The sequence below is a fragment of the Gorilla gorilla genome, chromosome 2 (genome assembly GCF_029281585.2).
Source record: "Gorilla gorilla gorilla isolate KB3781 chromosome 2, NHGRI_mGorGor1-v2.1_pri, whole genome shotgun sequence".
Classification (NCBI taxonomy): Eukaryota; Metazoa; Chordata; class Mammalia; order Primates; family Hominidae; genus Gorilla; species Gorilla gorilla.
In genome coordinates, this window is record NC_086017.1 from 74,427,605 (window position 1) to 74,446,963 (window position 19,359).

A 19,359-nucleotide genomic window follows, 5' to 3' on the forward strand; every position below is an offset into this window, starting at 1 on the left:
TGTTCCAAAACAATGTGTCTCAGTGATCCTGATCAATTTTTTAAATAAGTTTTCTTTCATTTAGAAAAAGCCTTGCTTTCTAAGTATAGGATATCCAGGACTCTAAAACCAACACCGAGCCCAAGATTTTGTAGAGTGAATTTGATAGAATGAAATCATAGCCACCCTCCTGCAAACTCTCTACAGCCAGTCCCCACCAAGTCTACCTCTTATGGAGGGGACTTTTTACCCAAATATTAGGATCAGGCCGTGTCCAGAAAGACCACATTTTCTTAGCTCAGTAGGACCTTTCCTTACAAATGTACTAATTCTCATCATTTTAGGATGCTGTAAAAGTCCAGGGGGAAACTGATCCATTTCAAAGCTCTGGCCTGAGGTTGCTGGGTGATCCAGTCCAAATTTGAGTTTCTTTGAAAGCCATTCAAAACTAAGTGAAATGTAAAAAAAGATCCTATTCAGAAATGCAAATATTCAGCTATCTCTGACTTGTGATAAGTAAAACAAACAAAATCAGGAATCTGGCTAAAAACCCTTGGGAAACATTCAGATTCCAAGGACTCAGTCCCAGGGACTTTTATAAAGCAAAAGAGGGCTGAACTGGTTTCTACTCAGGCTTGTTTCTTTAATGCATCACAAACCAAAATTCATGTTTCTAGAAGTTTTGAAAGCTCCCCAAGAGAGGCAGTGGAAAAACATGGGGCTTTGGAGTCCATCAGGTCTGGATCCAATAATTACTGACTGTATAATTATTGGGAACCTTTCTTAACTTCCCTAAATCTCAGTTTTCCTATCTGCTCAATAGACATCATGAGACCTATTTTGCAAGGATTATAAGAGGATTGGCAATAATGCACACAAAGGACCTGGTCAAGGCCAGGGCTCACATCAGAAGTTTAATAAATGAGGGCCTTTGTTATTATTTTCCACTTCTAGTCAAATCCATTTGGCCAACTGCAAATGGGCACCTTTATGTGCCACATCAGGAAATGTAAGACAATTAATTGTCCATCAGTTGGTAACTACTGAAGTGGAGAAGGTCATTCATTCAGAGCAGTGAGCTTTTTGGTGGTGGTGGTTTGTCTTTGTTTAGGGGCAATTTTTCTTTTTAAAAAAATTTTTAATTTTATTTAAAATTTTAATCTATTTATTTATTTATTTAGAGACCAGGTTGTGAGACTGGCTAATTTTTGTATTTTTGGTAGAGATGGGATTTCACCACGTTGCCAAGGCTGGTCTCGAACTCCTGGGCTCAAGCAAACCACCTGCCTTGGGCTTCCCAAAGTAAGTCACCATGCCTGGCCAAGATTTCTCATTTTTTAGGGATTCTTTCCCAGGCAAAACAGTTGCATGTGCTCAATTTATAGCCTAGAATTACCGGTAAGATTACAGTTAGGCAAAAGTCAAAATTCAATTTCTAATTTTAAAGGGCTTTTCACATAGCCAATTGGTAATTTAAGGTTCCAATTAATTCTGAAAGACAGCATCCACTTTCCTTATGGAAAACCAAGATCTCTTCCACATTGGGCACCAGTGCATAAGTCTGTTCTTTAATAGATATTTCTGTGGTCTTCCATCAAATAAAGTTTGAACATTGCAGAGAAAATCCAATGTTTCATTAGAGTGTAGGTCCCACCATAAAATTTCTGAGGTTGATGACAGTGTCTTGGGTTTATTTTCTTTGCCTTCCCTCTACCAACAGATTTCTTCTCCAGTCTCAAAGCTTTGGAGTCACTACTAGTGTTTATGGCCATTGTTAATGACCTTTTTAAAGGAAAAGAATTGAGATTGATTTTCCTTCTGGGGACCAAGACATATCATCTAAAATGTTTTCTGACCCTCTGATCTCAGAGTTGTGCCTGCCATTTTGAGTGTGTTTGTGTGGCATGGGGGTTGGGGTTGGGAAATATATAGCATTTGCCATCTGCTGGAGGAGCAAAGATTTGCAGAGTGGAAAAGAGGAGGTGCGAGGAGGTAGAACTGCAGAAACTTGCTTCCCCAGAAGTTCATGTATAGGAAAGCCAAGTTAATGCCACATATTTGGAAAAGGTGATCCCCTATGTATAGTCTTCTCTGATAGGTTTTTTAAAAACCCAGACAAAGTGGAAACTTCTGACTATGAAAACTTGGTGATCTCTACAATATAAGGATTTCACTTCCCTTTGAGGAGGAAGGGAATGATTTTATAACCTCAGACTTCTCTGACTTAACAAATAGGGACTTAGTATCAAATACGTCTGGTAAATGCTGATGTTCTACCCCTCTAATGCCCACAGGAATATGGAAAGAGAAATTCTGCTGTGAGAAATTCATAGAACTACCTGGCAGAAAAGGAAGGGTGATATTGCCTCCCAGGGAACATTTGGCAACGTCTGAAGATATTTTTCACTGTCACAACCGAGGGGGTATGCTATTGGCATCCAGTAGGTAGAGGTCAAGGATGCTGATAAGCATCTACAATGTCCCAAACAGTCCCTACAACAAAAAATTATCTGGCCCCAAACATGAATAGTGCCAAGGTTGGGAAACCCTGCTTCATACCTATTCACAATTCACGGAACACTTTAGGTACTGCTGTCTTAGTCCCTAATCAGAAATTATCAGGTAAAATGCTCACTAGAATTAATCCTACTTCCAGAAGAGTTCTCAAAAGAGAAACCTATATACTCAACTCTGACGCTCAAGTCTGACCAATTCCTAGATGCTGCTGACCTATTCATATATTCAAATTCTATCACTGATATGGGAAGCTCTGTTTGAAACATAAACTTAAAAAGGAATCTCTATATAAGAACCATCAGTGCTATCAGACAATGCTAACATTATGAACATGATGAGGATATAACCCTTGTTTTCTTAGAAATGCCCACCCACATTTATGCTGTTTTTAGTTTATTACTCTTGTCAAAGTTGCCATGCAGAATGTCTGTTGGTCAGTTGGGCACATCTGCACACATTTACAATATCTGCCACCTCTTTTAACCCACAACCCCGCCCCACAAAATGAGTGATGGTGCTTGTTGATTTGCAGATTCACAGTCTGGTGAGACAAGTTTGAGATCTCATATTTTCAGCTCATCCTTGAAAACCTTTCTTTGTTTTGACTGACCTTGATGGCTCCCTGGAATCTCACCTACATTTTATGGGAAATTCAACTCTCCAGAGAGAAGAGCTTTCAGATAGCTACGGGACTTGCAACTACCACTTTCAGCTTTCACTTTTGAATGAGGCTCCAAATGTCTCAATGGTGGCACTATTTCCAGATTTGGGGTAAGCCAATTCTTTGTTGTTGGGGTTCTGCTGTGCATTGTAGACTATTAAGCAGCATTCCTGGCCTCTACCCACTAGATGCCCATAGCACCTGCATCCCCATCGTAACAACGAAAACTGTCTCCAGACATTGCCAAATGTCCACCGCAGGCTAAAATCACCTCCCAATTGAGAACTATTCAATTATACTAAGGTTCTCAGAAAGTCCTTCAGCAAGTTCTCAAAACTGAATTGATTCAAATTGACTTGGTGAGGTCAGGGCACACAGAGATTCTTTGTTGATGGGAGTTGTAAGGGGCCTGCTGAACATCCGCTCAATGAAGTCAGGGGCTCCAGCTAAAAGGGTTGGGAAGCCCCCATCTATAGAAAACGTGCCGTGTACAACGTGAAATCAATTCCCATGCACAACAATGAAGATCCCAATTACAATGAACAAACACGTTCTTCTGAACAGCACTTCCTCCCTGACATTATGTCCATGACCCTGCACCCTGCGGGGGGCTCGGATATGTTACGTCTGATTCAAAGACAACCAAAAAGAAGGAAATAATGATTTCACCAAGAAAGGACACATACCAAGGCAGGAATAGGTAAGTGGGCTAGGTGGGGCTTTTATTAATCTCAAGGAAAACAAACAGCACACATTTTTGGGAAAATGCTTTCATTTTCAAAGGAATCTGGATGTGGACTGGGTAGCAGTCGATTAAGAAAAGGGGGAGTTTGCATATGGCCAGATATTTACTGGAATTTACTAGGAAGAGATGCAATAAAAGTCTAGATTCCCCTGGGAAAAGGGAAGCAAAAAAAATGCACCATTCTCAGAGGCCTTTCAGTTTAGCTGCATGGGTGGGATGGGGAGGAGGGAGGAGGAGAGAAGGCTTAGGAAAGAGAAAATCATGGGAAAAGGCCAATAAAAAAGTAGGAAAGATTCTGTTTCTGCTGAGCTCTGCCACACCCCACTCCCTTTTTTTATCACATTACAGTGCAAATCTCAGATTAAAAACAGCTTCCTGGAATGTGTCAGAATTTTTAAAGTTGTGAAATAAATCCAGATCTACTCTTTACTTCCTTGTGAAGGAAAAAACACACTCTGAATACATTTGTTTCTTTAAGAAATTTTATAAAGTAACTTATTTTGAAAATTTTCCAACTTATAGAAAGATTGCAAGAATATCATAAAGATCTCCCTTATCCCCTCATCCTGAGTCCCCAATTGCCAACATTTCACCACATTTGCTCCCCCCATCTCTCTCTCTATATGCTATTATTATTTTGTCTTTCCCTGAAAAATTTGAGAGTAATTTAGAGACATAACATCCCATCATCTCTAAAACTCTTTTTTCCTCAAATCAAGGACACTCTTTTACGTAAATACCATACAACTCTCTAAGTCAGGATATCATCAGTATTAATACAACAGCACTAAATAATCCTATGCCTTTCTTTTTAATGATTCCCTTCTACCAGTTAGCTCTTTACTTCCATATTTCTGGGCTAATGTGATAAGGAGTTCAGCACCTGAGTAGCTGAGCTCATTCATTCATTTCAACATTGTTTATAGTATGCCTAGTTTGAGAGAGGCACCCAGTTTGAACTGTGGGTTTCATTAGGCAGAAGGAAATTCAGGTATGGGGCAATTAAATAAATGGTTGGGGAGACAGTTTTTCACTTAAAATGTGTTGGCTCTGTCTATATTTCTTCCTCTGTCCTAGCTAAGAAAAAGGAAGCAAACACAGTCTGCTTTTTCCCTGTTGTATTTCCCTCTGTTCATCTTACCAAGTTCCCAAACGTAACTGTTTTATTATTCACCTGCCACATGGACTAAGGAATACAGAGGTAGTTGTGAGAATGAGGGGTGATGAGAGGAAGAGGATGCAAGAACAGGGTTCAAGGTGGTTGACTGTCTTACCAATGGGAATGAACAAGACTCAGCATTGCTAAAAGCAGAGTTCAGCTCCTATAGCTTAATTTTAGCTCAATAAATAGTTTGGAAGACGTTCCAATGCATTGAATATGCTTTATTTCAACCAGAGAGTTACGGTGAGATCACATTTTAGTAAATTTTACCATTTTTCATAATTCACTTGTAAGTGCTATAGCATCTTACTTTCTGCAAGGAGCCTCATCACCATGAACATCTGTAAAGTCACCTGACTGGCTCTAATAAAATCTATCATCCTGACTATCTATATATCTACTAAATAAAGAAAATACTTAGATTTATTACCTCAAGTTATTCCATTTCTACTAAAAATGCCAGAGATAGCACCCAATATGTGCTTAATACTGGTTGCTTTTTTCTTAAAATCTTCTGAAAACCCCAAATCTTGCTCTTTTACTTGGTTTAAGACAATTTTCTTATATTCATTCCCAATTTTCTTTGCTTATCCCCTAAGCAAAACTTGTAAATGGCTCAGTTAGCTTCAGAACATTTCAAATATTAATAGTTACACTCTGGGATAACATAAAATCCTACATTGTAGACATACCCTTTCCACTCAGGTTACATTTTACCATTTCATCAACTAAACAATGAGATGAGGGGATTATATCTTGGCTTAAACCACTAGCTTAAAATTCAAAAAATCCTAAGTTCAAATCCTGGTTCAGCCACTTCCCAGCAGTGAGACCTAGAGACCACTACTGAGCAGTGAGATCAACTAAGCAACTTCTCTGATGGTGCTGACTTCATCAAGTAGAGAGGATTAAGTTAGACAAACGTGGGTGAATTGTTTAGCATAATTCTGAGCACAAAGTAAATGTTCCAAAATGTAAGTGGTTGTTATAATAAAAAAAAAATCAAAGTCCTCCCTATAATTATGGGAGGAAACACATCGTGTGAAAAATTAAGTGGGGAAAAAAATCTGCTCCTTTGTGGATAACTGAAGCTACCAATTCATTCACTTTCTGAGATATTTCAGAAGAAAATGGCTTAGGGAGAATCATTTGAACTATTTCTCATTTTAGTGCATAGACAACCTGAGAGTGAGCATAGTAGATTAATCAGTGCTTCTAAAAACAGACCATCTGTCAGATTATAATTTAATTCAGGATGTTGCCCTAAACAGGGGGAAAACACTCTATCTGGCCACTGAGAAAGAGAACTGATGACAATTATCAGTCAATTTGCAGTCAATGTTGTTGCATAAATTTAAATTTCTTGGGGCCCTCAGTACAGAGTAAAAATGTAAATGAATAAGAGGTTTTTTTTTTTTTTTGACACTGTAGACATTCAGTTTTGCAAAATTAAATGACTACATTTACAGTCATGGAGGAGAGACATTGCCTCAACTCGGTTTCTTCTGATGTGTCTTTGAAACAGAGCCCTGCAAAGCTAATCTGCTCAACCTTCACCTACTGGGTTCAATGAATATGAAAAGCTGCCTTCCTGAAACTTTTCCTTCAAAGAGGGAATGATCTCCTGGAATTCAAGCTTCTACAAGGTGGCTACCTGGTGTTTTCCACTTTTGCCGTCTCCTAAAAAGCATCAATCAAGCCTTGCCCTTTCAACCCACTGAACACATAAACATGCTTTCTCCTTAACTGAACTTATGGCCACGATGAACTTGAACTCTGAGATTCACAGAGGAGAGTTTGTTTTAACAGCTGCTTTTACAATGAAGCCCTGGAGTTACTACTCTCAAGACCTCTGGTTCTGATAGGCCATCTTTTCACTGTCCTCTGCATTTTCTAATGCCCAGCTGTCAAGGAACACCCACTGAAGTTTTCCAAAACAAAGGCACGAAACACAAGAAAGGCAAGAGAATGCTAATCACCGGATGCATGGGCATCCTATGGGGGAACCCCTTACATGTGGAATACGGTTTTTCTCCCCAATTTATTTTTATAAATTTATTGATTTATTTGCTAGTTTGTTATTAATTGTTAGAGATGTCCTGTTGCCTGAGGTTGCCCTGTCCAATATGGTAGCCACCAGCGACAGGTAGTTATTTAGAGTAATTAAAAAATTACATTAAAAATGCAGTTTCCTTGTCACTTAACCATGTTTCAAGTGCTCAGTATTAACCACATGTGACTAGTGGCTTCCATAAAGGAAGGCAAAAATAGAGAACATTTACATCGCTGCAGAAAGCTACTAGATTCTTTTGGCCAAGGCATAAGCTCTTTCTCATAAGAGAAAGGGGATGCAGATCTTGCTAAGAGTGATGGATTTCTGGGTTCAGCCTACATGAGTCATCTTCCATACTACCCCTGGACATGCTTTCCTTGGCTGCCAATTTTCTATTTTATAAATTTCAGGAAAGAGAGATTATGGTTGTAAAACCATTCATGACAATGATCCCACTTTAGAGAAAACAACAGCAACAAGCAAAGAAGATGGTGTGGAGATCCGCACATTCCACATCTTTTAATTGGTACCCATTAAATAACAAAGGGAAAAAGTACCCTCAGACCACAACTCTCCACCTTGTGTGGAGGCCAAGGACCCAGCAGGGAGAAGGCAGAAGATTAGGTTCTCCACTCATCCTGGCTCTCAGACCACTGAACTCACATTTGGGTTCTAATGGAATGGTGATTGGAAGCATATTCTCCAATAGGAGGTTTTTAAAAGTTCTGTTCCATCAGCCAGGCAGCATCTGTCATTTAAAATGACTGGCCAGTTGCACGTTTAAAAGCAAAGATAAAGTTGCTAATTTATACTTACTGAATAAACATCAGCAGTGTCCATGAAGGTACCTACCCTAATAGCAAGTTGTATTTTTATTTTTATGGTGGTGGCGAAGCTGCCAGGAAAACCAAAGCATCAGTTCTTTAATTACATTTGTTTAGTATTGATTTAATACTAAAATTTCTCTTGCTCCCTTAGAACAAAGAGCTCTAACTCGTACACTGCTGTATCCTTAGCACCTGGAACAGTCCCTGGCCTACAGTAGGCACTTAGAAAGTATTTGTTAAAAATTGATTTTTTTTTTTTTAAAGAAACAACCCAGAGTTTTTTTATTCTGCCCCAACCCCCAACCCCTGGCATTAAAATAAATCTTCCTCAACTGCCATCACTAATCACCAGGATTCCCTCCTAGCCAATTATGCTTGGACTCAACCTCTACCTCCCACTCCACATTCCAAAGTTTCTATTTCTTTCCATTCCAGAAGGGCAACTCCACAACAAGAGTGAGGGAGAGGACCTGGACTCCTCCTCAGAGTCCAATAACACTCCTAACCCTGCTCCCCCAACCTGTGGACTTTTTAAATCCATGAAAATAGAACCTGTCAAGCTACCACAAAATAGCATCAGAAGGCAGGATCAGTCTTTCATGGGCATACAATCTCTGTAAATACTGAAAAAAGATTATTAAAAGCCTGCTAAGTTTTGTCTCCAGTGAAATAGATGCAGGCAAGTATTTTGATTGTTCTGAACACATTAGAGATGAGTGCTACACAGAACTAAGGTAAACTTTGTAAATTTGTATGTGATAACACTTTGTTCCACAAAAAACTATCTTATTTTTTATACTCCATACTGATACAGCCAAATAATGTGGCTCTTATTTTCTAAAGATGCTAGCAATATGTTTAAACATGTCTTCATTGTAGTAAAAGTATCATATTTATAAAAAATACATATGCATTTAATGTGATATTCCTTATAGTCAAAATCTTGATATCATCCTCCTAATCTGGCTAAAAATGTATCTGTAAAATGAAAGAGAGGAATATTTTGCCATTCCCTAAACAACAGTTGTTTGAAGCTTTTGTAATTGCTGGTTATGGGAATTTACCAATAACAGGAATGAATTTGGATTTTCTTTTGCTGGAATCAAATGGACAATGTCATAATTAGCTAAATAATGTTGAGGCTAAATGAAGTTTGAGTTTTAGGCACATCCTTTATGGAATATAAACAGGAACCTAAAAGTTAATTCTGAACGTAGGTTGTTTCTTTCTGCCAAAACAATATTAATAGTCAGTACCCTAACGACGAGGTCCTATCACTGAAGTAGATTATTGGCTAGTCAAATGGGTTCCTAACAGCACCTCCCTCATGGGTTAAAACAAGAGGGTTAATGTGATGTGCATTTGCTTAATTTGGCTTGTTATACAGTAAACACACAGCAAACGTTAGCTATTGTTATCGTCATTTCCTTTGGAGAAGTTATCTTATTTCTCACCTTATTAAAAATAAACCCTAACTCATATAGGGACCCTCCTTACCTTGGTCCTTTCACCCATGAATACCATAATAACCTATACTGCAAAAAGGAGGCTCAGGAGGAGGATGAGGTATCAATAGGCCTCCGGGACATTTTTATGATTTAGGTATTTTTTGAAAAGGGTAGGCTCTCTTGAAACTTCCAAGGTAGTTGTTGTAGTACTTTATTTTCCTTTAATAAGAAATGCTTTCTGAAATGTATTGCAGTGAACAAATAACAAAATTGACAAATGCTGTAAGCCTTTTACAGTTATCTGAACACACAGAATAAAGTGTAATCAAATTTATGCACATTAGGTTTGCTTTTTCCTGTACCTAGCTGTCTCTTATGTGTTCAGAACCATTTCTTCCAATCACCTTTTTTTGTCTTCTGGCTATAATTTATCATTATCTACAAATTCAATAAATGGAGCATGCATATTTCATAGTTGAGACTCAATAACTCAGGACAACAGTATTAGAAAAGAAAAAATACCCAACAAAATGTTAAGCCTCATATATTTTTGTTTATAAATCTAAGCATCATTTCCAACTCAGAAATATGTTTTTAAAGTATCCCTTTAAAATACATACTTGAAGCTGTCTAATTACACAAAGCTAGATATTTGGCTATTCAGATTTGAGGGAGGGGTTGTACAGGTTGGAGGGAATTTACAAAATTAAAATGTATCTTTTTAAAACCGAAAGAAACATATACATTCATTTCTAATCCACAGAGCCTACTTGCCTTTACAGTCTGCTGATAAACACTGATTTTTTAAACATTGTATATAAAATTAAATAACATGAAAAAATAAATATGCTTTATTATATAACACATAGAAATCTGTACTGCTCAAAATATTCAGAAAATTCTAGGTGTGGCTGCTTAAAACTGTGTTTAGAAAATATGGTAGTGATATTTACAATCTTTATTCCTTCTAGGGAGAGAAGCAGTGAGGTTATAAAATACTGGTATCAAACATTTTCTCTTCCTACCTACAGAAGCTGCAAACTTTAATACGAAAATGAGGTAGACAAAAATTCATAAGTTAGCCAGGCAGAAACAAAAGCACAATTCCTTCATGAGCTCATAAATTCTCATTACTTGGGTCGACAAGCATTATTCCAATGCACCTAAAGCAAGGCTCAGAGAACATTCTTAGGTTTGTCATGAAAAACCCAAACAAGCAATTTCTCCTAAGGAGAAGCACAGTTTCCAAGGTGATCAGCAAGCAGGTTGACAGGGCAATGCACAAAGGAACACCGAAGACCCATCTTGGATACATGGTATCACCTAGCAGACTTATAATCTGTGATTATCTAGATGAATTAGCTTTCTCTAGAACGCTCTGGATTTTTAGCCTACTTTCTGCTGTGGTTTGACAGTATAGAGGTCTCTTTCCAATTTACTCCTCAAGTCATAGGACATATGCATTGACTACTTAGTGTCCTCCTGGGACTGACTGCAGGAGTCGACTGAAAGGCATGTGAGTTTAAGAACCTTATTTCAGGCTGGGCATGGTGGCTCATGTCTGTAATCTCAGAACTTTGTGAGGCCAAGGCAGCGGATCACCTGAAGTCATGAGTTTGAAACCAGCCTGGCCAACATGGCGAAACCCCGTCTCTACTAAAAATACAAAAATTAGCCAGGTGTGGTGGTGGGCACCTATAATCCCGGCTACTTGGGAGGCTGAGGCATGAGAATCACTTGAACCCGGGAGGAGGAGGTTGCAGTGAGCCGAGATCGCACCACTGCACTCCAGCCTGGGCAACAGAGCAACACTCTGTCTCAAAAAAAAAAAAAGAACCTTATTTCAAAAACAAACATTACCAAAAAAAGAGTCCAAAGGCCCATTTTAAAAAGGATAGAAAAGGTTGAATTTCTGGAGGGTATTTCTCACCATCACGATTCTTAAATCCGCAATGACTTGAGCCAGAACCAATGGCTGATCTAAGATGGTGACTTAAACCCTAGGTTCACAGAAGCTTCATTTTAGGGACGCTGGAAGCTATATTAATAGTGATTTGGGGTTTCTTTCCTAAATACTGCTCTTTAGTAACAAGTGTTGAAGTAGGCTATCTCCATTTTGACCTTGGAGAAGGCTAATTCACACAGCAGCAGTTGCTTCTTGACATCATCTAATGCATGGGAGTACTGGGAGAGAGAAAGCAACCAGGCAGAAGGATTAATTGCTACCCTTGGTCCCTAATAAATCTAAGTTGCTTTCTGTTGAAAGCAACATGTTAGCACCTCCAACATACTTTTTATTGTTGTTAGTTTCACCGTCAGTTACAATGATGAAGCACCATGGAAGTGGCTTTATGGCTATTAACACAATTACTGAGGTATGCTTACATTTGGAATTACCAAGATATTATACCAAAGCATCCACAGAAATAAACATACAATTAAAATCAAAACTCTACAGTAAGAATCTGAAAGACTGCCCTCTCACTCATATATTTAGGAAAAGTAATATATTACAAAGGTATTTTAAAGAGAATGCTTTTGATTTAATTTTTTAAGATCACAATTAAAAGCCTTGCAGAAGTGGCCTTTCTCTTAGACTGTAGAGGCTTCGCATATTTGAATAATGATCACTTTATAAAGAAACCACTGAAATCATATAGGCAGCAAAATGATTTTAAAAATGCATGCACTTGCTTCTGTGCATACTAGAGCATTATAATTTCTTTCTCTCTCTCTCTTTCTTCCTCTGTTTCAGAGAACTGTGTGCAGGCCCAAGGAGAACAACTACATGAAATAAACCTTATGTTTTCAGTTACAATAATTAGCAGTTCATGTTTTCAAATTTAAACATTTATGCTCTTAAAATATCTGCAGGGGAGGGTAGTGATCCTGTGTGAAAAAAAATTTAGTGTATTTAGAAAGTGTTTAAGGAAGAGAATACCATGGAAATTAATTTATAATTCTCTAAGACTTATGTTTTTCCCCGTTTTCCCAAATAATTCTTCCTGGAGAGGTAAATATAGAATAATCAATGGAACTGAGATGATCAGTGGAATTGAGTCTGGGAAGAGAAATGCAGGTTTCTTTTTTTCACCAAACCACAAGAACATGCAATAAATAGGCTTGTGTGTTTCTTCCTAAGGGTTAAGAGATTTTTTTTTTCTTTGGGTCAAAGTTAATGAACTACGACTTTGTGGAGAGCTAGTAGACTTTCTAAAACATAACTCTGGTACTGGTATTGCTGTTGGTCTAGTGAACTGGGTGATAATACAATGAGCTTAAGAGGGAATTTCATGAAAAATAATATATAATAGGAGATGAGGGAAGTTGGGAATGTCAGAAGATGTTCCTGAGATTCTAAGGTTATTTCTGATATTCAAAAATGTTCATCTGGGGAAGGTGCCATTATTGTAGGGAAAATGCTCCTGCTGAACTGACTAGAGATACAACAGACCGGAGCTCTCTGACTCAGAGTGGCGTTTCTTAAGTTATGGAAGAAAATACTTACAGTCCAGCTAAATAGTACCAGTGGAGATAATGCTCCAAATTCTTCTAGATTTCTACTTAATACAAAGTATGGTGATTATATAGTTAGTGTTACACCTGCAGACACAACCCCAGCCATTGAAACCCTTGACTCTTAGAAATGTCAACAGGTATTAACCATGTCACTTCACTTAATCTGCTCTTTAGCTGGTTTCAGGGATGGTTAAGACTTCTGAGAACCATATTGGGTAAAAAAACATTCTGGATATGACTTAATACAATACTAAATTCAGCTTCAGTGCAATTAATGTATTTACAGGACCATTTTTCCTCTATTTACATGAAACAGCCCTAACGGTTCCACAGCTTATGGGCACAACTCAGCCAAAGTATTGTTTTGACACAGCTGATGCTTCTGTTTGCCAAGAGCTGCCCCAGAAGTTTGCATCATATTTGCAGTGGCAAACCTGTCTCACCATGTCAGCTGCTGGCTAAGCAGATAGCAAAGGAAGACTAGGACCAAAGCAAAAAATAGTCCCAAATGGGCTTCCTGTCTCTGTGCAAGAGAGAGAACATTTCCGACACCCTAAAAGGCACCAGGTCACCTGTTCCATTTTTGGTCTTTTGCATTTTTAAATGATTTTAGTCTATTTTGTGGGCACAGACTTTGTAAAAATTATGTTCAGAGCTGTACCCGAATCACACAGGCAAATTACAGTCACTGAAGAAAAATTGCTTTGGCTTCAATAAGCAGGTATCTTTCCCAAAAAGTCAAAACTACTACAGCTTAGAAACGGAAAGAATGTGTGCTATTGAGTTGTCTGTTAAAATCACTATGTGTGTGTGTGTGTGTGTGTGTGTGTGTGTGTATTTAGGCTAAGAAAAGGCAGCTACTTCTTGGCACCAGGTCCTGTATGAGGTACACTTATTCTTTAAAGTCACTTTGGCAATATCATAAAAAGTTAATTCTATTATGTGCCAATATGGAGAAAATAATAGACTATTTATAGCAGAGTTTCTGGGATGTCCTTGTAAGTGTGACAATTATCTGCCACAGAGGAATGTCCCAGAATACCTTGTAATTAGATAGTTTTGTTAACAAACATGAATAGTTAGGGCCGTACCGAGCTCCAAGGGCCAGTACTCCATGCAGCGTCGTGTGGACAAGCATGTGTGTTACACTGCTCACGATCAGGAGGTTTATCAAGAATTTCACAGCTCAAATCTGGAAACCGTTCACCGTTGGACCGCTGACAGACCACCAGTCTTGTTCTTATGCCTCCACCACACAGCTTAGTGCACTGGAAGAAGGAAAAGGAAGGCTGCGGTTATTTTGTCTGAAAGGCCAATGACAAATTTTCTTTCTCCCTAATTTCTTAGCCAAACTCAATTATGGCATTGGGCAAGGTAAGCCTCTGACAGATGGAACCAAGGTGAATTACCAATAGTGATACATAAAACAGACCAAGGCTCTCCTACCTTAATGGCAGGTATTAGTTATTAAGTGCTTTCTCTTAACTTGCACCGAGGACTTTTGCATATATTATCTAATCAAGAGGAGTGTAATTATTTGCCCCATCTTATATATGAAGCAATTAAGGTGAAGGGAGGTTAATTAACTCGATCAAGTCCAATCTGTTAGCAAGTAACAAAGATCCTTTCTTTTTTTTTTTGAGACGGAGTCTTGCTTTGTCACCCAGGCTGGAATGCAGTGGCACGATCTCGGCTCACTGCAACCTCCGCCTCCCAGGTTCAAGTGATTCTCCTGTCTTTCAGCTTCCCGAGTAGCTGGGACTACAGGCGTGTGCCATCACACTCGGCTAATTTTTTGTATTTTTAGTAGAGATGGGGTTTCACCGTGTTAGCCAGGATGGTCTCGATCTCCTGAGCTCATGATCCTCCCACCTCGGCCTCCCAACAAAGATTCTTTGAGAAATACCAAACCAAACCAAAACAAAACAAAAATAAACAAACAAAAACTACCCAATACCAAACAAAGGAGATAATGACTTAACTGGTTCTATTTTCTGGCAACTTTTAAGAAGCTGTCACCAATCCTTGGCTGTTCTCTGACTCCGTCTCCATAGCCCTTTATGACACTAACCTATTTTACTGTATCTCTGAATGTGAGGACAACTATGACTTTCCCCTTGGATGAACAAACAGCATGGTGGGAACGCTGGATAAGGTTCTGACTCCTGGCTAGATCTAAACTTCTGAGGCAGGAACACGTTGTATTTCTTGGACAGTGATGCTGCACTCAAATCCAGCAACACTGACGTTTGGTTTCCCTGCTGTGTCAAGGCCAGATCTCCCACAGAATTTGGAATGATCTGGTCTGTGCTGACAGCAAAGCATCCCAGCAAGTTCGTGTACTCTCCTGGCTTGAATCCAATTACAGAAGCTTAATCACAGGCCCCACAGGACAGAACTTTGCGAGGAGGTTTTGGGAAATCCACAATACATGAGTCACAAAGCCTCATTCCCTTTTCTTTCCTTTCAACAAAGCTCTCCAGAATGACATAACTGTCAATGAAAGTCAACAATAATCCCGTTATGACTGCCTATGACTACTAGGTTATATGGCTGAAACCATGAAATGTGGACACGTGACTTCATTCAGCCAAGGATGTGGACTAACATGCCCATCAATCTCATTTGTCTTTCTCCCCCCTTGGCACTGGGACCTCCAAAGTGTTATTTCTCGTGTTTTATTTGATAAATGTTATAGTCAAGACAGAACAACTCAACAAACTTTAAATATGTGCTCTCCCTGTGGATTCAAGAATAGAGAGATATATTCTTAGTTAATTAAACACAAAACAATAAGCATCTAGGCCCTATGTATAATAGGGGCTCAAACCCCCACTTAATCACAGTATTATTAATAATTATTCTTAACATTAATTATTACTACACTATAGTAGCAGTTAATTGATTAAAGGCTATGTGCTACGCATTTGATAGATACTACCTCATATCATGGTCATAAATACTAAGAAGTTGGTGCTATTACTATCCTTATTTACAGATGAGGATATAAATATTTGCCAAAGATACTACATTATTTGCCAAGGTCACAAAACTTTTAAGAGCCAGAGCTGAGAACAGGACACGGTTTTCTCAGCTTCCAATACTAAGTCGTCCCTTATCAGTCGTCACAGGCAACCCTGAAAAGGTAGCAGCTAAATAATTCCATATTTGAGAAAACAGCTAACTACTCACTTCTGCAATAAAAATACATCATCTTTCACAGGAATTATAACACCTATTCAATCTGGCTTCATTAGGGACTTGGAATGTTGGGAGACATTATGCCATGGGAACAGGGCATAACACAAACACCCAAAAACTATGAAGAAGAGGGCAAGACTTCCATGGACCGATTTAACACATATTTTCAATCACTTTAAAAGCATCTATTTTTTATTCATCAGAGGTGAACAAATAACTTAAACCAGTATTTATCTGTATTCTCACCGAATTTTCCTCACCTGTGTACCCAAACTGTCTCTTAGTGGTAATAGGAACACTTTAAAATAGTCCAGAAGTTAAGAAGACAGGTTTCCTAGTTAATCCCCACCCCAGAAGCTTCTACTAGAGCTAGTTCTTCTCCTCGAAAATAAAATCTGAATGATAAATACAGTTTGGTTAACACAATTCCTCTGTATCTATAGACGGATAGTTCACTCTCACCTCTCCCCAGCTGCCATAAGCCCACTGAGGACAAGGGCCGGATTCACAGGCTCTTTGCTCATCAGGTTTTATTCTCTCCACACAGTCGTTTGCGGTGTATCCATTTTCGTCCTGACATACAACAACACGCCGCTGGGATCCGCCAGCACAGGTACTGGAACACTAAACACATCAGTCGACAAGTTAATCCCCACCTCAATCTCCATCTTAGGGACACAAAAGCAGCTGGTTGAAAGGTTAAGACAAATGTGCTGAAAAGCATTCTCAAGTCATCCACGAAGGACAAAAAGCAATCAGGAAAACCCAAGAACTTCCCCATTGTGGGGCTGTTTCATGTACACATCCTATAGACACACCTGGAGGGCAGAAATGTCTCTTCTCTTCTGGCGTGCCTCAGGCCCTCTACAGGGGTTCCATAAATGCCTAATGTGACTTCCAAAGCAGGCCACTTACTGTCTTTATCCCCTCTGCATCTCTAAGAGGTACAGAGGTGTTGATGGACACCACAGTTTATTTGGAAATTCTTTTCAAAACTTCAAGTGCCTATTTAGAACCAATATTTGATTTTCCTTTCAACGTGGAGGTCAAATTACATGCCTAATGAATTGCCAGTTGTTGAAATTAAGCTTCTGTATGAACTCATTCAATTACTCCAGGAAAACATCATGGAATGTCATTTAGACATCATTTCCTAGCAGACAAAATGTTCCTTTCTCTCTCTTTACAACAGCCTGAACTTCGGTGGCTAATGGTAGTAAGACTTGTTTTATTTATTTTTTACTTCCCCAATGAACTTAATTGAATTTCATCATGACAAACCTCTCTTCGGCCATGCTTTCAGCCTAACACCCTCTCTTTCATGGTTTGTCATGGTGTTATGTTTGCATTTCATTTCATTCCCCATACAAGCCTCTCATAGTTCACTTATTTACACCTGAAGTGTTTTCTTCTTTCCATAACTTCTTTATCTTTTTAAACCCAAAATGTTTGCTAGTGTCCTTTACTCTGACCCTTGTAAAATCAGTTTGCCTATAAAATAATCATCTGGTCCTCAAAGCAATGTATTTCTCACGATTTATCAAGACTCAAACTGCATTTGCAAGTATGTTGTTAGTTCCAGGTTCTGAAGGCTGATTTTTGCTTTCTAGCTAATTGTAGCTCATATCAGTGTTATTTCAAAACAGGCTCTATCAAACATTGCTTCTTGCCGGTCAGCTTCTTCTGTATCAAGATGTGAATTCATTTTGTTGCTTATTGAACTGGACCACTGTTAATTTCCCTGCCCATGCTGGTCAAATTATAAGTGTTTTTAAATCAGTACCTACACTTTCATTTTATATTGTGTTTAATTTTTTAATGTAGAGCTGGATAATAGATTTATTAGTTCCTCTTGAGAAAATATTTAGGTATTTTTCAAGTTATAAAAATGTTACCTCTATCTTTAATGATTCTGGTATACTTACTCTAAATCTCAAAATATTCATTTCCTATTTTTTTTTTTTTTTTGAGGTGGGGTTTTGCTCTGTCACCCAGGCTAGAACACAGTGGTGCGATCACAGGTTACTACGGCCTCAACCTCTCAGCTCAAGCAATCTTCCCACCTCAGTCTCCTGCATAGCTGGAGACCGTTGGTGTACACTACCACACCTGGGTAAATTTTTAAAATTTTTCGTAGAGACAAGGTCTCACTATGTTGCCCCAACTGGTCTCGAACTCTTGGCCTCAAGCAATCCTCCTGTCTTAGCCTCCCAAAATGCTGGGATTACAGGGGTGAGCCACCATGCCTGGCCTTACTTCCTACCTTCCTACTTTTAAGCAGCTTAGTACATAATAAAAAACAGAGAACTATTATTTTAATTAGCTTTGTTTGGGGACCAGAATTTTAAATGTTAGGAAGGGCGTTTCATGGTATAAATAGATTTGTCATCTATATCTTGGTCCTCGAGTTTTCTCCTTGATAATATAATCTTGTATCATTCCTTTATTATGTCACCTGTCAGCTTTATTGCCCCAGTAAAATGGCAGGCTGCTTGAGGAAAGGCTCAATGTTTTAACTTGTGTCCCTATTACCTTCCATAGTGCTGGTCACAGGATTTGCTACCTGGTCCAGTTAAAGATTCTGGAAGGAACAGCTCTAGAAACTCCATGGTATTCTCTCTCCAATATGGCTGATGGGTGCAAGGATGAACACCTGATCCATGGTCAAGCAATCCACTGGCCACCCAGGGAGTGACTGGATGCTTCCTACCGAGAATCCAACTGAAGTGCTGGTGATAGCTCTCAGCTTGGGCCAAGCAGTTGCACTGCACATTCTTGAGCTGTCTGAATCCTGAGCCTGCTTGGGTCTTTACATTGCCACAGACAGATGAAGTATTGTACATAACCTTTCTCCAGGTCTAACTTTGCCATTATTTGATTAACAGGGATTCTTAGTTCCGTTCCTCCATGTTGCAGACTTTCAGTCTGGACTTTTGTTAACAAAGTCCCTGTCCTCTTTAAATGACAACATTTTCTTAGGTAAACATTTATTTGAACAAACTTTGTATCTATTAGTAAAACGTACTTGAAATTTGTCATCCACAATGGACAAAATAAAGGAGAATGGCCTTTAGAGAAGCAAAGGGAGACAGACATTTGTTTTTTTCTAACTGCTCAAATCAACATCCTTTTCCTTACATCTGGAAGCTCAATTTCCTTTAAGAAAACATTCCTCCTCATGGCAGATGCCATCTTGGTCTATCAATTAAGACACTCTGCCCTATTGTGGTCAGAGGTGGGCAACCGG

The 19,359-nt window shown here is 38.8% G+C and overlaps 1 protein-coding gene and 1 long non-coding RNA gene across 4 annotated transcripts in view; one reads left to right on the forward strand and one right to left on the reverse strand.

Annotated features, from left to right (window-relative positions):
• The window catches only part of LOC109026334 (uncharacterized), a 32,570-nt gene extending 19,295 nt beyond the window's left edge, over positions 1-13,275 (forward strand). Inside the window, exons 4-6 of one of the 2 annotated variants that reach the window (XR_010132865.1) lie at positions 2,274-2,402; positions 3,029-3,267; positions 6,590-13,275. This is a non-coding gene — a long non-coding RNA (uncharacterized lncRNA). The remainder of the gene's footprint in view (positions 1-2,273; positions 2,403-3,028; positions 3,268-6,589) is intronic. The other variant, XR_008678716.2, reaches the window with a different exon arrangement.
• The window catches only part of ADAMTS9 (ADAM metallopeptidase with thrombospondin type 1 motif 9), a 172,612-nt gene that overhangs the window by 64,622 nt on the left and 88,631 nt on the right, over positions 1-19,359 (reverse strand). For both annotated transcript variants that reach the window (XM_031009301.3, XM_031009302.3), the window contains 2 exons: positions 16,575-16,736; positions 14,003-14,179 (listed from right to left, as the gene is read on the reverse strand). In XM_031009301.3, the coding sequence (XP_030865161.3) occupies positions 14,003-14,179; positions 16,575-16,736 (339 nt within the window). The remainder of the gene's footprint in view (positions 1-14,002; positions 14,180-16,574; positions 16,737-19,359) is intronic.